The sequence below is a fragment of the Lampris incognitus genome, chromosome 1 (genome assembly GCF_029633865.1).
Source record: "Lampris incognitus isolate fLamInc1 chromosome 1, fLamInc1.hap2, whole genome shotgun sequence".
Lineage (NCBI taxonomy): Eukaryota > Metazoa > Chordata > Actinopteri > Lampriformes > Lampridae > Lampris > Lampris incognitus.
The window spans coordinates 127,142,003-127,161,924 of NC_079211.1; the positions used below are offsets into that span (position 1 = coordinate 127,142,003).

The window sequence follows — 19,922 nt, forward strand, 5'->3', positions numbered from 1 at the left end:
ACACCTTCATATCATACACAAACTGCAGAAACCCAACTATAAAAATATGCGCTACAAAACATAAAACACGCAAATAAACATACCTCGCTGGCTGCCCACAACCAAGAGGAAATTAGTCCACCCGAACAAAAACAAAATCTTCAAACGGGCAATGCAATGTCACTTTTGTTACTCAAACTTTAAGGCGGAATATAAAAACTTCTCCCACTTCCTGTTTCTTCTTGGAAGGAAATTGCAACAACTAAATGTGTCCCTGTACAACATAGAACATAAAAGCACTTCCTGCGTAGTTTTAATACAAAACAAATCAATAATTGTGAAAATAAACTACATGAACAATATACGCAAACAAAACACATCAAATAATGACATAAAAATATTTGTGGCAGTTGAAGTTGAGGAATTATGACAGGGTTATTGCACAAAAACCCGAGAGCAGAGCAAACGTGAGAGCAGACGTTTCGTCACGAGCGTACAGAATCGGCCTGAGTGCGAGAGGGACTGGAGCAGGAGCGCAGAAAATCTGTCCAGGCAACAATGCATCTGAGTGCAATTATACAGTTTGAGCAGAAGCAGGGCAAATACAAGCGCAAGCAGGGGCTATTTGAGTGCGAGGGCAGTGAAAGCGTTACAAAAATCTGAACGTGAAATCAATAAGTCATGCCCTCAGACTGAAAGACCACGCTCTTGAATAAAGACAGGGTGACGGTTACCTACTTTTGCAACCTCAGTTGAACGTACAGACCTTGGAGGGCAGTGTTGTAGCGGGAAAAGCGGAGTTTGGTCTCCGCCCACACAGACTTGTCATCCATGGCACTGGTGCTTTGCTCCAGTCAGTCTGTGCATTGCATTGCATTTCAAGACAGCGTCGCGAAGGGTTGCAGGTTGATTCTTCAAGCGACAAGGATGACGGCGCACAAACAGTGTGGGCATCTGCAGAGTCCTGGCACTGAAATACTCATATTATCTCCAGATAGGTGGCAAAAAGAAAAGGCATCCGTCATCCTGAGTGAAAAGCCCTCAGAACTGAATAAATAAGAAGCGTGACATGACTAAGCTTGACGTCTCGAAACACAGGCTGCTTCATGACCACACAACGCGATGCATCGTTATCTAGCGCTATTTCACCAACCTGTATTTCAGCTCTGTGGGACGATAGCTTCGCTTGTGATATGTATATATAATGCGTAAATAGGGCATCGCATTTGGTTAAGAGGAAAAAAATGGGATTTCTGCACCAGCTTCATCTCCTGCTATGGAAGAACGTCTCTTTGAAGCGGAGGGGACCGGTAAGAAAACATTTATTTAAATATGAATCAAGCTGAAGACAACTGAGTTGTTTTATTTCCGTATCGAGGTTAGAAATCAACACTTTGCAGAGCAGACGGGCGGAGGTTCTCTCTTCCATTTTTTTCTTTTGCGTTGGCTTGCTGCATTGCTTGTAGCTTTATGCAGGCTGTTCTCTCCATATCTATCCGCAAACTGCGAACACTACGCAAGACTTGATCCTTTTACCGCCAGTTCTGCTACGTATCTAACACTAAGAATATTTATTGTTGGCAATCAACTTCATCTCCAAAGATGTTTGGATGTTGTCTGAAAGTGGAAAGCCTACCGTATGTGCACATCCTGTCAAACAGGTTGTTGTTTGGATAAACACTTTAACTTCTGTCTACCAGACACATGCACCAGACAGACAAACAGAGCTGAGAATCATCTGTACAAGCCTCAACCATTAACTCGATCTGGGTCTAAACAGTAGCAGGTTGTGGAAGGGTATTGAGCCTTTATTTATAGCATCAGGGAGCAGCAAGTAAATGTGTTTGGCCTAATTTTTTCTTTGCCAAATAAGGTTTAATAAGAGGCTTACTGCACTGAAATAGTCCACAAAACCTTCAAAAATGTGCTTGCTTGTAGGAAAGTATTGAAGACAAACTGCGTCCCAGTCACCATTTGCTTTCCTCGGTATCAGTGCTACCAGACATTTTAGTGAGAGTCTGTGATGCCCCAGCATGTCAGATAGGAGGACAGAAAAGAGGGAGATCACCTGAAAAGAGATCAACTTGACACAATGAATACTTCTTTTTTCTCCACATGGATAACCTGTATTCTCTTCTATAATAAAACTCCCAAGCTCAATAACGTCTGATGACCGAATGATTCTTCCATAGGGGAGAATACGGGTACAGGAAAAAGTATTCAAGAAGTATTCATGTGTGAAGTTTATCATTAAATATATCTGAATTATAATTAATCCACTCTGTTGGCATTATCATTTTTCATCAACAAATAATTTATTATGAACTGACTCATCCAGCAAAGCTTATGACCTACACCTTGTTTGTAAATGAAAATATTGATGGTGCAACAAGTGACGTGGTTTGTTCTCAACATATTTAAAATCATACATCAAGGGTATAACACAGAATATGCCAAAGAAAACTAAAGCTAATTTCGCCTTCCTTTTTTGATTATATATTAATTTGGTGCGTTGATATTTGCAGTGTGCCTATTAAAGCTACAATCCTAAAGATTTACATGCAAACAGATGCCTTTTCCATTGCTGGTGAAATTATGAATCGTGAACATTGCTGTTGCTCATATTAATGATTACTCTCAGTTCGGACCAAGCAGATAGGACAACATCGTAAGGTGAACGTTGTTTTGGGGCTAGTGTTGGGGAAGATGCAGACCGAACAGCACCACTGACATCATTTAAAAAGGCTGTCTGGAATTTGGAGCGGTAAAACACAATTACCAGCATCACCTTCGATGTCAGCAAGTTAGAAAATCAAAAATGATATCTTCCGGACAGTAGCTTTAATGCTTACTAAAGTTACATCACTGCCCAAACAGCTTTCTCTTCCATGTTGCAATACCAGACTCATTCATTCATCCTTTCAGATGTTCAGTCAGATAGCCAGCAGATGGACTGACAGTCATCAGCCAAACAGATTGGAAGACTGATGGACAGATGGGCAGTTAGACAAGCAGTTAAATATCTTAATGGGCACATTAACATGTTGTCCTCCAGATACATGTCACTTCCTAATGTGGTGACCTCTTGAACGTTGGCCTCAACACATACGTATGGTCAAGATTTTGATGCTCGCAGGGTGTTATTGAGCATCAAATAGCCTAATGCCCATTGGCCTGTTTACTTTAGTGCCATACATGCTTTTTTAAAGGTAGGCTAGATCTGTCCTGAAGGCTCTCCGTTTGTATTCCCACTTGATGCCTTTCCTCAATGACCCAGTAATAGTTAGGGTGGATTTTGTGTATGTGTGTGTTGCTATTTCTAGCTCATCTACCTTCAGATTGCACTTACAAGAGACACCAACAGTGGGCTAGGATGCCAGTAATAATAATAACAGCAACAGCTGCCTTGTTCTGTGTATAAGTTTCTCATCATGCAGCCTGGGCCAGGCCCACTTAAAACTGTCCATAGAATTGATGGGCTGAGGAGAACAGCCTGACTCAGCAGTTGCTGAGAGGTAGCATAGGCCCCTGTTTTGATCCCTATTGATTAAAATGTGCTAATTTTTTTAAACGAGAACCTCGTGACTGGAGAGCGGACAGCTTTGGCTACTTAAGATATAGAAAAGTGTTTAGTCTTCATTTTCTGCCTCCCTGTTATAGCAGTGAAAGTAATGCTCCTCTGCTTACAAGTAGGCTGGATATTTACCCAGTATGTTATCTTGAGGAGAGTGTGTCACTGACAAAGTTCAACTCTGTTGTACAGTTACAGGAAGGAATGAGTTGACAAAGGGAATCGGAACACCCTTATTTGCATTTGCAAACTGTGGATGGCTAAGTTAAAACACTTGTCATTTTCCATTATGGTGAAATTGTCAGTCCGGTGTGAACTGTGAGAGTGGGGAAGGAAATAGATACATTTCTTTTATTAAACTCATCCTTTTGATCTACAGCAAATGGGAAAACTCTTTCACTCTTTTCCTGCTCCATCCATCCCTCCCCAGTTCCCCATCTCTTTATCTCCATGGCCCTATCGCTCCGCTGCTTTTTGCTGTTGCAGGGAATGATCCTTTTCATTAAAAGGTCAAAGTGAATGGCGGATTCCAGACTTCATCTGCCTGGGTCACTTTGTTATCAGGCACCAGGGAAAAAAGGTTCCTGCTAAAGTGGATGGTAGTAACATGTACCATACCAGTCATAACCAAAATGTACGTGCATCTGATTGCCATTTACTGCTGTGCTGTGGGGCGCAAAATTGATATGTGTACTGGATATATGTCCAACTCCTATTAACCTCCAAAGTTGTCTTTTTAAGAAATAGCCCCCACCCCTGCCCCATGAATAACAATATCTCTCCAATGTATTCCTCCTCTACTTTCCATCTATCATCTAAGTATTTACTCCTTTAGTTCACCCCCCTTTAATATGTGCGCATTTGTTGCATTTGTTGGCAGGATCCTGCAGTTCCTTCCTTATTTTTTGTCTGTAATCATGACGTAAAGATTATCTTACTATTAAGGGTCTTTGTATGTCACTCTTGAGAAAAGTGTTTACTAAATTCATCAAGTGAAGTGCAAACGTAGCATCCTGCTAAAGCACATCCATCTGTCTGATTTTGTAATATCTCCAGGGATAGTGATAAAATATGTCAATAGAATCAAATTATTATTTATAGTCACTGTTAATAAACAATGCACATATGATTGAAACTTGGAAAAAGTCTTTTACTCATTGCATTATTCACACAAATGGATGAAGAGGATGAAGAGTAGAAAGGCAGTTGGTCCTGATGACATACCTGTGGAGGCATGGAGATGTGTAGGAGAGATGGCAGTGGGGTTTTTAACTAGATTGTTTAACATAATCTTGGAAAGTGAGAGGATGCCTGAGGAGTGGAGAAGAAGCATACTGGTACTAATTTTCAAGAACAAGGGCAATGTGCAGAACTGTAGCAACTACAAAGGTATAAAGTTGGTCAGCCACAGCATGAAGATATGGGAAAGAGTAATAGAAGCTAGGTTAAGAGGAGAGGTGACAATTAGCGAGCAGCAGTATGGTTTCATGCCACGAAAGAGCACCACAGATGCGATGTTTGCTTTGAGAATGTTGATTGAGAAGTATAGGGAAGGTCAGAAGGAGTTACATTGTGTCTTTGTGGATTTAGAGAAAGCATATGACAGGGTGCCGAGAGAGGAGGTGTGGTATGGTATGAGGAAGTCGGGAGTTGCAGAGAAGTATGTAGGAGTGGTGCAGGACATGTATGAGGGAAGTGTGACAATGGTGAGGTGTGCGGTTGGAGTGACAGATGGGTTCACGGTGGAGGTGAGATTACATCAAGGATCGGCTCTGAGCCCTTTCTTGTTTGCAATGGTGATGGACAGGTTGACGGACGAGATCAGGCAAGACTCTCCATGGACTATGATGTTTGTGGATGACATTGTGATCTGTAGTGAGAGTAGGGTGCAGGTCAAGGAGAGCCTGGAGAGGTGGAGGTATGCACTGGAGAGTATGGAATGAAAGTCAGTAGGAGCAAGACAGAATACATACACTCACTGGCCACTTTATTAGGTACACCTTGCTAGTACCGGGTTGGACCCCCTTTTGCCTTCAGAACTGCCTTAATCCTTCGTGGCATAGATTCAACAAGGTACTAGAAACATTCCTCAGATAGTTTGGTCCATATTGACATGATAGCATCACGCAGTTGCTGCAGATTTGTCGGCTGCACATCCATGATGCGAATCTCCCGGTCCACCACAGCCCAAAGGTGCTCTATTGGATTGAGATCTGGTGACTGTGGAGGCCATTTGAGTACAGTGAACTCATTGTCATGTTCAAGAAACCAGTCTGAGATGATTCGAGCTTTATGACATGGCGCATTATCCTGCTGGAAGTAGCCATCAGAAGATGGGAACACTGCGGTCATAAAGGGATGGACATGGTTAGCAACAATACTCAGGTAGGCTGTGGCGTTGACACGATGCTCAATTGGTACTAAGGGGCCCAAAGTGTGCCAAGAAAATATCCCCCACACCATTACACCACCACCACCAGCCTGAACCGTTGATACAAGGCAGGATGGATCCATGCTTTCATGTTGTTGACGCCAAATTCTGACCCTACCATCCGAATGTCGCAGCAGAAATCGAGACTCATCAGACCAGGCAACGTTTTTCCAATCTTCTATTGTCCAATTTTGGTTAGCCTGTGCGAATTGTAGCCTCAGTTTCCTGTTCTTAGCTGACAGGAGTGGCACCCGGTGTGGTCTTCTGCTGCTGTAGCCCATCTGCCTCAAGGTTCGACATGTTTTGCGTTCAGAGATGCTCTTCTGCATACCTCGGTTGTAATGAGTGGTTATTTGAGTTACTGTTGCCTTTCTGTCAGCTCGAACCAGTCTGGCCATTCTCCTCTGACCTCTGGCATCAACAAGGCATTTTCGCCCACAGAACTGCCGCTCACTGGATATTTTCTCTTTTTCGGACCATTCTCTGTAAACCCTAGAGATGGTTGTGCGTGAAAATCCCAGTAGATCAGCAGTTTCTGAAATACTCAGACCAGCCCGTCTGGCACCAACAACCATGCCACGTTCAAAGTCACTTAAATCACCTTTCTTCCCCATTCTGATGCTTGGTTTGAACTGCAGCAGATCGTCTTAACCATGTCTACATGCCTAATTGCATTGAGTTGCTGCCATGTGATTGGCTGATTAGAAATTTGCGTTAACGAGCAGTTGGACAGGTGTGCCTAATAAAGTGGCCGGTGAGTGTATGTGTGAATGAGAGGGAGGACAGCGGAATGGTGAGGATGCTAGGAGTAGAGGTGACAAAGGCATATGAGTTTAAATACTTGGAGTCAACTGTCCAAAGTAACGGGGAGTGCAGTAGAGAGGTGAAGAAGAGAGTGCCAGCAGGATGGAGTGGGTGGAGAAGAGTGTCAGGAGTGATTTGTGACAGAAGGGTACCAGCAAGAGTTAAAGGGAAGGTTTACAAGATGGTGGTGAGACCAGCTATGTTTTATGGTTTGGAGACAGTGGAACTGATGAAAAGACAGGAGGCAGAGCTGGAGGTGGCAGAGTTGAAGATGCCAAGATTTTAATTGGGAGTGATGAAGAAGGACAGGATTAGGAATGATTATATTAGAGGGACCGCTCAAGTTGGATGGTTTGGAGACAAAGCAAGAGAGGCAAGATTGAGATGGCTTGGACATGTGTGGAGGAGAGATGCTGGGTATACTGGGAGAAGGATGCTGAACATGTAGCTGCCAGGGAAGAGGAAAAGAGGAAGGCCAAAGAGGAGGTTTATGGATGTGGTGAGGGAGGACATGCAGGTGGCTGGTGTGACAGAGGAAGATGCAGAAGACAAGAAATGGAAACGGATGATCCGCTGTGGCAACCCCTAACGGGAGCAGCCAAAAGTAGTAGTAGTAGTAGATTATTCACACAAAATGCATTTTTATCTTGCAAATGATTGTGGTTGTAGTTTATTTATTTATTTATTTATTACTTCTCCCTTTTTCTTCCAATTGTACTTGGCCAATTACCCCACTCTTCCAAGCCATCCCGGTCACAGCTCCACCCCCCCTGCTGATCCGGGGAGAGCTGCAAACTACCACATGTATCGGTACCACGTGTCTCCTCCGATACATGTGGAGTTGCCAGCCGCTTCTTTTCACCTGACAGTGAGGAGTTTCGCCAGGGGGATGTAGCACATGGGAGGATCACACTACTTCCCCCAGTTCCCCCTCCCCCCTTAACAGGTGCCCTGACCAACCAGAGGAGGTGCTAGTGCAGTGACCCACATTCAGCTCCCTACCCGCAGACACGGCCAATTGTGTCTGAAGGGACGCCCGACCAAGCCGGAGGTAACACAGGGATTCAAATTGGCCATCCCCGTGTTGGTAGGCAACGGAATAGACCGCTATGCTACCCGGACACCCTGTGGTTGTAGATTTTAATAACGACTATTCCCATAGTATCTCATTATTGTAAAGGAGGATAATTTTGTTACTTTTTTCCATCCTAACAGAGGGATGTAAATACACACAAATAAAGGCCTTTACATACCGCAGATGTGACAAATAAATGACACAAAAATGCAAAATACATGCCTGCGAATATTTCACATCAAAACTGTTCATACTGGCAGCAATACGAATTTGCAACAGACGCGAGGGGCAAGGGTTCAGGTACAGTGGTGCGGTGCGTGGGGATCTCCTCTTCCCTTCAGGGTCATGGGGGTATCCTTGCATTTTGCCGGTCCAGCCCCCGCCGGGCACACTTCCTCCATTGCGGTATGCCGCTACCAGCTCTGGGTCGGCAAGGAAGGGTTGCCTTACTACCAGTGGCGGTTCTAGACCAATTTTACCTGGGGGGGGGGGCAAGCTGGGGCCAGTTGTGTTGTCAGAAGGGTACATTCGACCTGGGACAAAAGAGACAAAGAGTGTTCAAGCTTTCAAAATGTTTAGTTCAGCACATAAAGTAATAGTGCACAAAAAACAACATAAAATACCACGATTGGTATTTGTTTCAGTAAAAGTATTTGTTTCAGTAACTTACAGTTACAATTTCATTAAATTACAATATTGAAAAAAATAAAACCCATTCTGTTAGGTTCAGCTCAAGTTACAGCACATTCTTTGCTGCAACACTTCTTTATAAGGCTCAATGAACAACAGTACAAGCTCTGCTGTACTAGAGGGTCTCTGCATCCCAGTCTGTATTTTCCTTTCTAAAATTTGGCTGAAGTGATGTAGTTCATGCCCCAAGTCATCAATATTTGAATCATACAATTGAGCAAATGAAAACAGAGCTATATCTTTCAGAAATACATCACTTTTGGGGTTTAGAGCTTGGATGGTATTCATTATGTCACAGTTTGTCTTTGAAAACCGCCTGTTAAGCTCATTGAGCAGCTGATCAATGATGGGGTATAAAAAGGTTGAACGAAACCCACCTTTATCAGGTTCTGACTCTCTCTGACCAACAGTAGTCAGTACACAGTGTTCACCAAGTTTAGAGCTTCGCCTTTTTTTGTTGTTTTGCAGCTGGCTGTATTGCAGCATCACATTGCTCAGAAATGTTCCAACACTTCATCCCACAAATTATCAAAAAATGACTCCTGCCTGAAGTCATTCAATGTCTGAAGTAAAGCTTCAGCTAAATCAACAGCTTTTGAAAAGTCAAGTGATGAAGACTGTAGCATATCGGAGGGAAGCTGTGTTTCTCCAAACACTTTACGGAATGTAACAAGATATACAATGAATTCAAGATCTATCTGTGCCAGCAGACCTCGAACCTCAATAGATCTTTCACCATTGCCTTCTTGGGCTATCTCATGCAGTACTCGCTTAAGGACAAGCAATCTACCCATGTTATGTAGAGCTATAAATCGACATGCCCATCCAGTGTCACTTGATCGCTGGAGCTCTTTTGGTGCACCTTCGTACATCTCTCTTTGTATAGTTAGCCATTTAGGATGGACACATGACTCAGATGTGACCACATAGTTTTTCTAGTAAGGAGAAGAAATCCTCTGCCTCCGGGACAGCTTTGACTATATCTACTAAAACCAAATTTAGACAGTGGACATTGCAATGGATGTAAAAGGCATGTTTCTCTTGCTCTTTGACTCTAGCCTGGACCTCAGAATGCTTACCACTCATGACGGCAGCACTGTCATATGCTTGGCCTACAAGGTTGTTTTTGTATTCTAGACCATGACTTTCCAATATGAGGATTATTTTTTCAGTAAGCCCTGCTGCATCTAGCCCTCAGCAGATTCAAAATAAGAGAAAACTCTACTGGATAGCTGTTTTTTTAATTTTAATTTTATTTTTTTACTACTTGTGTTTCATCTGCCATGATGCTGAAGACTTAACTGTTTTTCCACTTCTTCTGTAATTTCGGTTCGAATCATGCCTGCCAAACAATACAGAACCTCATTCTGAATGATTTTGCTTGTGTACTTGTCGCTAGCGAGAACCAGTATAAGGAAGTGGGAGTGAACTTTCCAATGTGGGTAGGGAAGGGAAGGGAATGACGGACACACAATAGGCGCAGGTCGTAGCGAGAAGAGAAACTTGGCCTCTTGTTCTGCGGCGGCGAAACCCCGGAAACTTGGGACTGCTAGCTAACAAGCTAACACTAGCTAGCTTTTTGTTGACAGCGAGCGTGCCTGTCAGACGCGGGGCTGACCCGATCTAAACTTTCCTCCGCCGTCGTGGTCTCGGGTTTTAAAGCCGCCGGTATCACTCGGAAGTCGTCCTTGGAGCCGAACCGTGGAAGTCTCGGCCGCCGCCGAACCATTTGTAGCTCCGGCAGATGGCTTCGAGGGTAGGCTTTTCGGGCCCCCCCCCGTTAATCAGAACGTGAACCGGACGGCAGCAGCCACGGAGCCGAGTCCACCGGAGGCCTGGAAGCATCAGCGGAGGGGTAGGGATTTGTCCCCCTCTCCTTCAAGATAAGTGCCTATCCTTGTCTATGGTTGATCTGACGCCGGGAGAATCGTATGGCTAGCCTGGAACCCTCTGTTGTAGCTGGAACCAGTGGCTGAATTGTTTTGTTTCTGTCTTCCTCCGCCGACCGCCTGGATAACGCCGGAGAGACCCGTCCCCGAACCGGACCCACAGTATAGCCTACGGCCCAGTCAACAGAGCGCGCCGCGGGGAGTCGGAGGGACCTCGTCGCGCAGGGAACCAAGCGCTTCACCGAGAGACATTCATTTGAGCTCAGTGGTGGAGTGGGCGCTGCAGCGGCCCGGGCCTTAAGCCTTCCAAGTACCCTAGTGCACTAGGGTTTATTGTGGGATTATGCGAGTGCTCCCTGCGTCGGAGGTGACTAGAGTGGAGTGTTCCCTACTTAGAGGGGGAGTTAGTTGACCCGGTTGGTTTCCATGTGTATGTAGTGGTTTGCTAATGTTTGGGGTGCAATAGCAAAATTAACCTTCACCTGACTTGACTTTATACCTGGATGTTCTTGGAGTGTGGGGTCCGGGCAGTGGGGGTGCTCATTAGGGCTGACGAGTAGGCAGCAGGGAGCTATTTAGCTAGGGATGCGGGAAGGGCTTCCTTACAGTGCTGTGTTATAAATTTGTCAGATGTAGCATTCTAAAGTAGTGTTTTATGAATTGTTAAAGGTATGAAATGAAATCTTGTGAATAAAGTTAGTGCTGTTATACCTACCTGCCCTGTTTGTGTGTGTGTGTGTATTTTTGGGATGCTGTGAACCGTGTCACCGGGTTGATAAATAGGCCGGAACCATCACTAGTGGTGACATACTTTGCATTATGAATGTTAGTCAACTTTTTTTAACAGCTTTGTCATGGTTAGCAATCATCTCTAGAATTGCCATGAAGTTTCCTTTATTATGTGAGGCTGCAGACTCACTGTGTCCTTTTTGAGCAATGTTTTGTGTGGCAGTAAGTAGCAGCACTTCCCCTATTGTTTTTATATATTCCCGATTTTCTCTAACCTGTTTATGTTCCTTGTTTAGGACATTTGCCAGTGTTGCATTAGTTGTTACAGCTTTCTGATAGACCCTCCATACAATCATTGCTTGTTTGTGCTGCTCAGACTTGGCATAGATTGCAAACCCCCCTCTCTGTAGGTTGCTTTCTTCCAGTTTTTGAATCCGGATGGTGAGTCAAATACTGTCTGTGATATTAGGAGGGCTAAAATGTCTCCAGGCGTAACAATATGCATAGTCTGATAGTTTAGAATAGTCAAGCCAAGGGTGAATGTTGTACCAGGCTGCCTTGAAGCTCCTCCTCCTGCCCCCCATCAAGGTCCTTGAAAACAATTTCAAGTTCGGCTGCATTGGTGGGTCTTATTTACATTTGCTGATAACTGTGAAGAAAAACAAACCATACATACATACATATATATATATATACATACACACACACACACACACACACACACATATATATATATATATATATCAACACGGATATTCCGGTCCTCATTAGTTGAGCACTCAACACCACTGCTGGTTTCAGGGGAAAAGAACGCTTTATATACATAGAGCGGTTTTTTTTCTTTCTGAAACCGTCAATACATGGATACAGGAAAAAAGATTTTAATGCATAGCAGCTGTGCATTAAAATACTGCTATGCATTAAAATCTTTTTTCCTGTATCCGTGTTGATATATATATATATACAGCTGCAGGAAAAAAGTGTTAATACATAGCAGTACAAGCCTGTTTCATTTTTTTCCTGCATCTGTATTGATATTCCACTCCTCATTAGTTGAGCACTTATAACAACACCATTGACGGTTTCGGGGAAAAAAAACACTATATATACATATACATACACACACACACACACACACACATATATATATATAATGTAAGGCACAAATACTATAGCAATCAAGAAACATCATAAGATCATACGACTACACACTTGTACATGGACACACCATATGAACTGTAGTTGCACTGCTTTACAAGCATGCAAATAATTTTTCAACATCATAAACTTGATGGTTCAGTGCTTGTGGATGCACATGTATCCTCTGTGGCTCACACTGCTTGTATGTCACCCTCGGCCTCACTCTCGGGATTTTCATGTTTCTCCTTCGTGCTCTGTGCCCTCACTTTGAAAACCAGTCTCCCCAACTAACAAGTCCTCTGACTTTCTCTCTGTGGCACTCTCCCCTTCCTGCTGTTTTGCTTCAGCTCTCTCAACACCTGGATCATCTGGCTCTGTCTCAATGTCTGCCTCATCATTGTCGTTTTTATTTTTGGGGGCAGCGAAATAGGACATAATGTAATTTCCTCTTCATTTTGATGATCATAACTATACAGCAAAAACAATGGAGAGGAATGCACAACACTTCAGCAACCCAGAATATTATTATATTGTTGCAGGCTTGCTTGTGTTATGGTAGCTTTTGCGCTTACATTTCACATAGGGTGACCAGATTTTCAAAATCCCAAACCGGGACCATAAAACGTGTACCGCACGTTCGTGCACGCGCACACGCATATGCACGCGCTCACAAGCATGTCTGTCTCGCCGGACATGATACAATGAAGGATTTTTATCCCCTCCCACCAAAAAAGGCAGGCTGGAGTAGCCGAGTTTTTTTTTTTAACTTGACACACGTGGTGCATTGTTTATGTTTTTTGATTCGATGAGGTAATCATGACTGGGACAGAACATGGGAAACGTCTCTGTAAGCGCGGAAAACAAATATAATATTCAATATTTTTTTAACCGCCGTGAAAACCGGGTCATTTGGGGGATAGATGTTGAATACCGGGACATTTTACTATTTTACAGATATCTGTCGGGACTCGGGACACCCAGCTTGAAACCGGGACAACCCCGGACAAACCGGGACGTCTGGCCACCCTAGTTTCACAACTATATAGCAAAAGACGAATGTACAGCATGCCATCAACTCGGGCTAACCATTCATCCATTATCCAAGCCAATGGTCGCGGGGATGCTGGAGCCTATCCCAGCAGTCGTTGGGCGGCAGGCGTTCATTCGTTAACCATAACCATTCACGAAGAGAGACATTTTCTTCCCAACTATCGCAAAGCTTATAAGTATTAACCCATTCGTGCCTAACCTACTTTTTGTGCTATGTAGCGCGCGTTACGTTACATGGTCCGTTGTGTTTTCATTAGCGTTATTATACTTCTCATAGTTTCCAGTTAGCATTTGCTATCTTTTTTAATGTTAAATTGCTGTTTTCTAATCGCACCGGTGTGACCGTACGCGCGAAAGGGTTAATACTTGTTAATACATATCTGTTAACTGTAGCTGCTGGCTGCTATTAAGTTAACTAGTCAAGAACAACATTTCCTGACCAGAAGCCTTACCTTGTAACATTTGCACAAATAAAGTATTTTTGCTTACCTTCAATTCTTCGTGATAGTCTCGCAACGTTTAGCTTTAATTCTTGCTTCTGGTCAGAGCTAACAGGTGGTTGGTTGCCTACTTTCTTTCGCGCTTCAGCCAGCCAGTGGCGGTGTATCGCTCTAAGGGATCCGACTAGAACGTTGAGCCCCATTTGTTCCGCCTTTCGCGTCAGCGCCATATCATCGCAAAAAACGCGATGAAGAGTCTACAATATTATTATTGTAGGCTCTTCGTCGGGGGGTCCAAGCTCAGCGTTACAGGGGGACTGGCCCCTGTTGGGCCTTCCCCAAATTCGCCTATGCTTGTTTCCAACTCTACTACATCCAAAAGTAAACTACATACGATACTCAACAGCCTGGTAGCCTAGTTGTTCGGTGATGCTCCTCCACACGTTGTCCTTGAGTTCATTGTTTTTATAATTTTTGTGTCCCTGATCATACAACACATGGTGATGGGGGGGGGGGGACAAAACAAAAAACAAAAGGTCCACCATTGTCATTTGGAGTTGTGAAGTGAGGTTCGTTCCGCACAATGTGATTGGTTGATGCCTTTATTCGCGGCGGGAAAGCTCAGAAAAATCGACCTGTTCCGAAAAAGAGTTAGCTTCTTCACCGCATAATATTCGCGTTTTGTGGGACAGTATTCATTAAAAAAAAAACTTCGAAAAATTATTGACGTACGAATTAAACGCACGAAAAAAAAACGCCCCTGGTGTGCAAAGGCCTGAAGACTAGTCTTGATGCTAAAGACACAACTTATTTTAACTATCAGTCTTATTTTACTTATTTTTTTCAGACTATATATGTCAGACAAGTTTAACAGAGGCCACAGAGACCTCACTCTTTTCTAAATTCACACTCCAAAATTTAAGGCACAAGAGACGAGGAAGGGTCCGCGGTGGTGTAGCGGTCTAAGCATCGGCTTTGTGTCGATGCAGTTGCCCACTGGGGACCGGGGTTCGCGCCCCGGTCTCGTCAGATCCGACTATGGCCGGACTCGATGAAGCAGCAATAATTGGCATCGCTGTCTTCGGGAGGGGGGCGGAGTCGGCTTGTGTTCGTCATATGAATGCGTCTCTGTGTGGGTCGGAAAAAGCAGCGGTTCAGCCTGGATTCACCTTGTTATGAAAGTGGGGAGGCGTCTCCTTCCAGACTGCCGGCCGGAGAGATGCAGTTGGCGAACGCATGCAGTACGAGGGTGGGTGTTTGAGCTAAAATAGGGATCGATTGGCCACTAAATTGGGAGAAAAGGGGAAAAATCAGAAACACATTAAAAAAAACAGACGACGAAAACAATGTAAGGCACAAGAGAAGAGGCGTCTGGCAGCTGTGTAAATACATCACCAAGAGTAAGTAAACGTTTGTCACCAAACACTTTTTTGTAAGAGAATATGGATGAATTTAGAAAGTGTCCTCATGGGGACAAAAAGACCTGCAATAACTTCAAATTAAAACAGTGGCAAGTTGAAGACAAAAGTTTAAGCAATCGAGTAAAGGAACATGATTTAATTATTTATTAGTTGGAATAGAGCCTAGTGCTGTATAAGACTAATTTGTTCAGTGGGTTTTCTGATACATTTTAGTTTCTGGACATTTCTGAGTTGGGTGTTTCAAGCCAGAGGGTTTGTGTCCTTAAAGCTTTTGACAACTGGTGCGGTTAATTTCCCCAGTTTTGATAGCAGACTGGGTAAATTGTTAGTTTAGCCTTTGATTATTGTGCAGTTTGGTTTGTGAACTGCTGAGCAGGTCATTTCAAGCCGTGACAGCCAACCCTTTTGCCAAACAAGAGTTGATATAATATGGCTTTTGAACTGCTGAGCTGGCTTTCTGGACAAACACACAGGTGTTCATAAGCCTCTAACTGTTGAGATGAATACTAAAATTAGGAGTTATTGGGTGAAATGTTTTGAATGCATTGTAGCACGGTTCCTGAGTGTTTAACACTGTCATGTCACAGCAAAGGGTCTTGAGTTCGATTCTGGCCCACCTGTATAGAGTTTGCATATTTGTGTGGGTTTCCTCACGACATGCATGTTAATTAGAGTCTCTAAATTGTCGATAGGTGTGAATGAGATGTGTGGATCCTGTGACAGCTTGGCAACCTGTTCAGGGTATCTCCTTGGCATCCACACAATGCCTGCTGAGATAGATTTAAGCCTCATATAACACTGGATTGGATTAAATGTGGGAGTATGGTTGTTTTGAATAAGGTGTAGTGACAGACTGGGATCAAAACTCAGCCCTGCCATTTGTGACATACACCACTTTATTTCCACCTTAAAATTATGTGCTTCTCAGGTTTACATTTCTTTCACTATGAAGAAATTATTGGCATGTAATTTAATTTGGAAAACAATCTTTTTTTTCCAGGCACTCTTTTCTTGTGTAGACTTTCTGGTATGCATCTTTAAATGCTCTCTGAGTGATAATCAGCAAAGCACACCTTAATTAGTGTTCATTGTGATGGATTACCTGTCTCAGGCAAGTTTCAAGTCTCTGAGGTTGATTTTTATACGGTACTGAAATTGATGGAAACCAACAGTTCCCTGGAAGGTAAAAAACTCACTCCAATTCAGAGATCTCAAACACTATGGTACGCTTTGGATAATGGTTGAGAGTGATTTGAATAATACACCAAATGGGCTGAAACATGCAAAAATACTGGTATGATCCTTTCATTTACATTTGTGAAGTGATGAAACCTTACTCTGAAGTCACAACTAGTTATGCTGTCTACTACAGCAGTTTGCCAGTAAGCACCATCTTGACCTAGATTGCTGTTAGCATTTCCAACCTTTCTGAGCAATTGGCTTAAACTGGACTGGGCAAAACCATTGCCTGGGTATCTATGGGCACTGGAATGAGTTAGAGAGAGAGAGAGAGAGAGAGAGAGAGAGAGAGAGAGAGAGAGAGAGAGAGAGAGAGAGAGAGAGAGAGAGAGAGAGAGAGAGAGAGAGAGAGAGAGAGAGAGAGAGAGAGAGAGAGAGAGAGAGAGAGAGAGAGAGAGAGAGAGAGAGAGAGAGAGAGAGAGAGAGAGAGAGAGAGAGAGAGAGAGAGAGAGAGAGGGAGAGAGGAGAGAGAGAGAGAGAGAGAGAGAGAAACTTTACAAAGGATGGCACAAGAAGGAGGAAATTAAAATGAAAGAGGAGTGATGGGGTGAGAGAGAGGGAAAATGAAAGGGAGATGGGAGGAAGGAGTGGGAGAGAACTTGGAGGAGGCGGTGAAAGGTTGAACCAGCCCACATGAGAGGGAATGCAAATCCACAGCAGAAGGTCAGCTAACAGATGAATGAATTATATATGGCATTTGCAAAGTCTAATAGGCCGGTACAGCAGTGAACAAGCTGCTAGCTCACAGAGGCCTGGGTGGTGGGCGGTGGTAGCTGTCAGGGTGAGATGATGTCAACGAAGAGGGCAGGAGAGGTTAAATTTGTAAGAGACTATTCTGCATCCTCTATTCTGGAGAGTGAGATAATGTTAGAAACCGTTTTTTTCTTTTTTATTGCGAGAGGTTTTGGTGGTACTTAAAAGCTTTGTACATCTGGGAGCCACCCAGTACAATTTCCCTTTACTGATTGAACTGCTTGGAGTTGGGTGGCTTTCTTAAGGCCCCATGATATGGCATGTAGAGCACCATGACTTGACATATATATCCAAATGAAACAGGATGAATGGGATTTTGTGAGGGTAAGGAGATTGATTTGACTGACAGACTTGTGGCTGGGCATCTTTAGAACAATGTGGATGCTGACATCTTGGTGGCTAGTTTAAATTTTGCGGTGGAAGATCATTTGTCTTCTCTCAGTCTTGCTTCCATTCATTCATTGGACATTTTTGTTTGTGTACACTAACTTGCAAGTGCAGGATGATGTTACTTAAAAGTCATTTTATTTTTTCAGGAAGAAAAAAACATTCTTACAATACAAAAGCAATATGATTTTTTTTTGGTGAATTTCTAGAACATAATGTTAATAGATGTAAATTAAGTGTAGATAAACAAGGTAAAAAGAATGAAAATAAATTTTTCATATCTCTTGACACTATGTATGACATAGGTTTCTGAACACGGGTTCAACCTGCGTATGACTATTCATACCTGACTGTGGTTACACATAAATACTTGGTCATTGCTGCTCACACAAGACCCCGGTCCACAACTTTAGTTTCGTAAATGTTGCTGGTCGTCATTCTATGTTGCTAAAAGTGGTAATTTCAATGCTTTTCTTTACAGCGGACAACCTGGTGTTTGGTCAGGAAATCCTTGACTTAATAGTATTTCTTTATTCAGTCGCCTCATGACAACTACTACATACTAGCTCATCAGATCTCAGTATTAAGCTACATTAACGTCACACTAATACGTCACTGATCGTATCCAATGAGGTTTGTCGATGGAAACCCGCATGGAGTAAATCTATGGCCCGCCTTTCATCCCAAAGCCGAGCAGGGTGGAACCACTAATCTCAAAAAAAAGACTGGATCGAGCAACTCGCGATATGAAGTGAAAGCCGGCATGGGCGACTTGGCGGCCATCTTAGGTAGACCAAGAAGCGATCAAATTGCATTAGAATTGCCAGCTAAAATGTTGAGTTGCGGCGCATACCAGTGCTCTAACCGCACAGGGTCGAAAAAAAGTGGCAATTCAGATAATATAACATTTCACAAGTAAATACCCTTTTTTATTTGACTCTTGCATTTAAGATGCCATAGCAACTGCTGTTTTAAGATGCCTTGATTTGTCAAAATGTTTTTCCCGAGCTGGCTCCTCAGACGAGTGCGTGAAAGAATGACACAGAGCGTGCCGCTCGCAAGGGAGAGAGCGGTGCGTCCTGGCTTCAATCAGGCCGTTGCTCGCCCTCGCTGCAACACGCTAGCTCTCTACCTAAGAAAATGACAGTATACGAGGCTACTTTACGATCACCTATATGTGCAAGCAAGACTGTTAAACTTTCCAACGAGTCTGTTGTTTGTAAACAACAGAGTCTCATATTCTCATGTTCTGCAATCATGATCTTACGTTTACATTTAGCAGTTTTGTCAGCTATTTTCGCAGCTTCTTGCCAGCTAGCTTTGCAGTGCATTCTTTGCCAAGATGATGCAGTCGTATCTTGCAATAATTACAAGATTACTTTTATAAGATAAAAAATATGATTATCCGTGACAGCAGTGTCGAACATGTGAGGAGCCAGCTCGGGATTTTTTTTGACAAATCAAGGCATCTTAAATCAGCAGTTGCTATGGCATCTTGAATGCAAGAGTCAAATAAAAAAGGGTACTTACATGTGAAATGTTATATTGTCTGAATTGCCACTTTCTTCGACCCTGTGCGGTTAGAGCACTTGTATGCGCCGCAACTCGGCATTTTACCTGGCAATTCTAATGCAATTTGAAAACTTTTTGGTCTACCTAAGATGGTGCCGATCAAGTTCAATCGACCTTCTTAAATTTGTGGCACGGAATTATGGGTTGCGCGATCCAGTCTTTTTTTTTTTAGATCAGTGGGTCGAACCTGCGTAAAACCCGAGTTGTGACTGTGATGTGTAATAAAAAGGCTTAGCCTGTGGTGGCGCTGCTGCTGTAACGTACCTGTTGAATGACATGTAACACCATAGAAGAAGGCATTCAGCAAAAAGACGGTCAAGCGGAATCAGCGTGCTATACCCCCTTTTCACAATGACGACAATTCACTTCCGCCTTTCCGCGAAACAGTATCGTCACTTCCGTTTACGCCGTAGACGACTCATGGATGTAGAGACGACTTCTGAAAATGGCGCTCTGAGCGGTGACGTTTTCGTGAGCTCTGCAAACCTAATTGTTTTTTTTAACTAAATACGGTGAACAAGGACTTTATTTGTGCCTATTGGACAATTACTACTCACCCGCAACTTTTGCTGACACCAACAAACCAAAATGAGCAAACTTGAGAAAAGAAAGAACGAACCTAGGAAGTCTACAGCTAACATCAGCCCCGCTAGCAAGCCTGCTAACGTTAGCCAACCCAAGAAGTCAACTTCGACACCTGATAAGCCTGCTGACGGTAAACATACTTTTCTCGACTCCATGCATGACTATCT

The 19,922-nt window shown here is 43.4% G+C and overlaps 1 protein-coding gene across 1 annotated transcript in view; it reads left to right on the plus strand.

The window, feature by feature from the left end:
• The first annotated feature begins 886 nt into the window (after positions 1-886).
• The window catches only part of abca2 (ATP-binding cassette, sub-family A (ABC1), member 2), a 220,575-nt gene continuing 201,539 nt past the window's right edge, over positions 887-19,922 (plus strand). Inside the window, exon 1 of the mRNA XM_056296979.1 lies at positions 887-1,289. Within this exon, the coding sequence (XP_056152954.1) occupies positions 1,224-1,289 (66 nt within the window). The 5' untranslated portion in view covers positions 887-1,223. The remainder of the gene's footprint in view (positions 1,290-19,922) is intronic.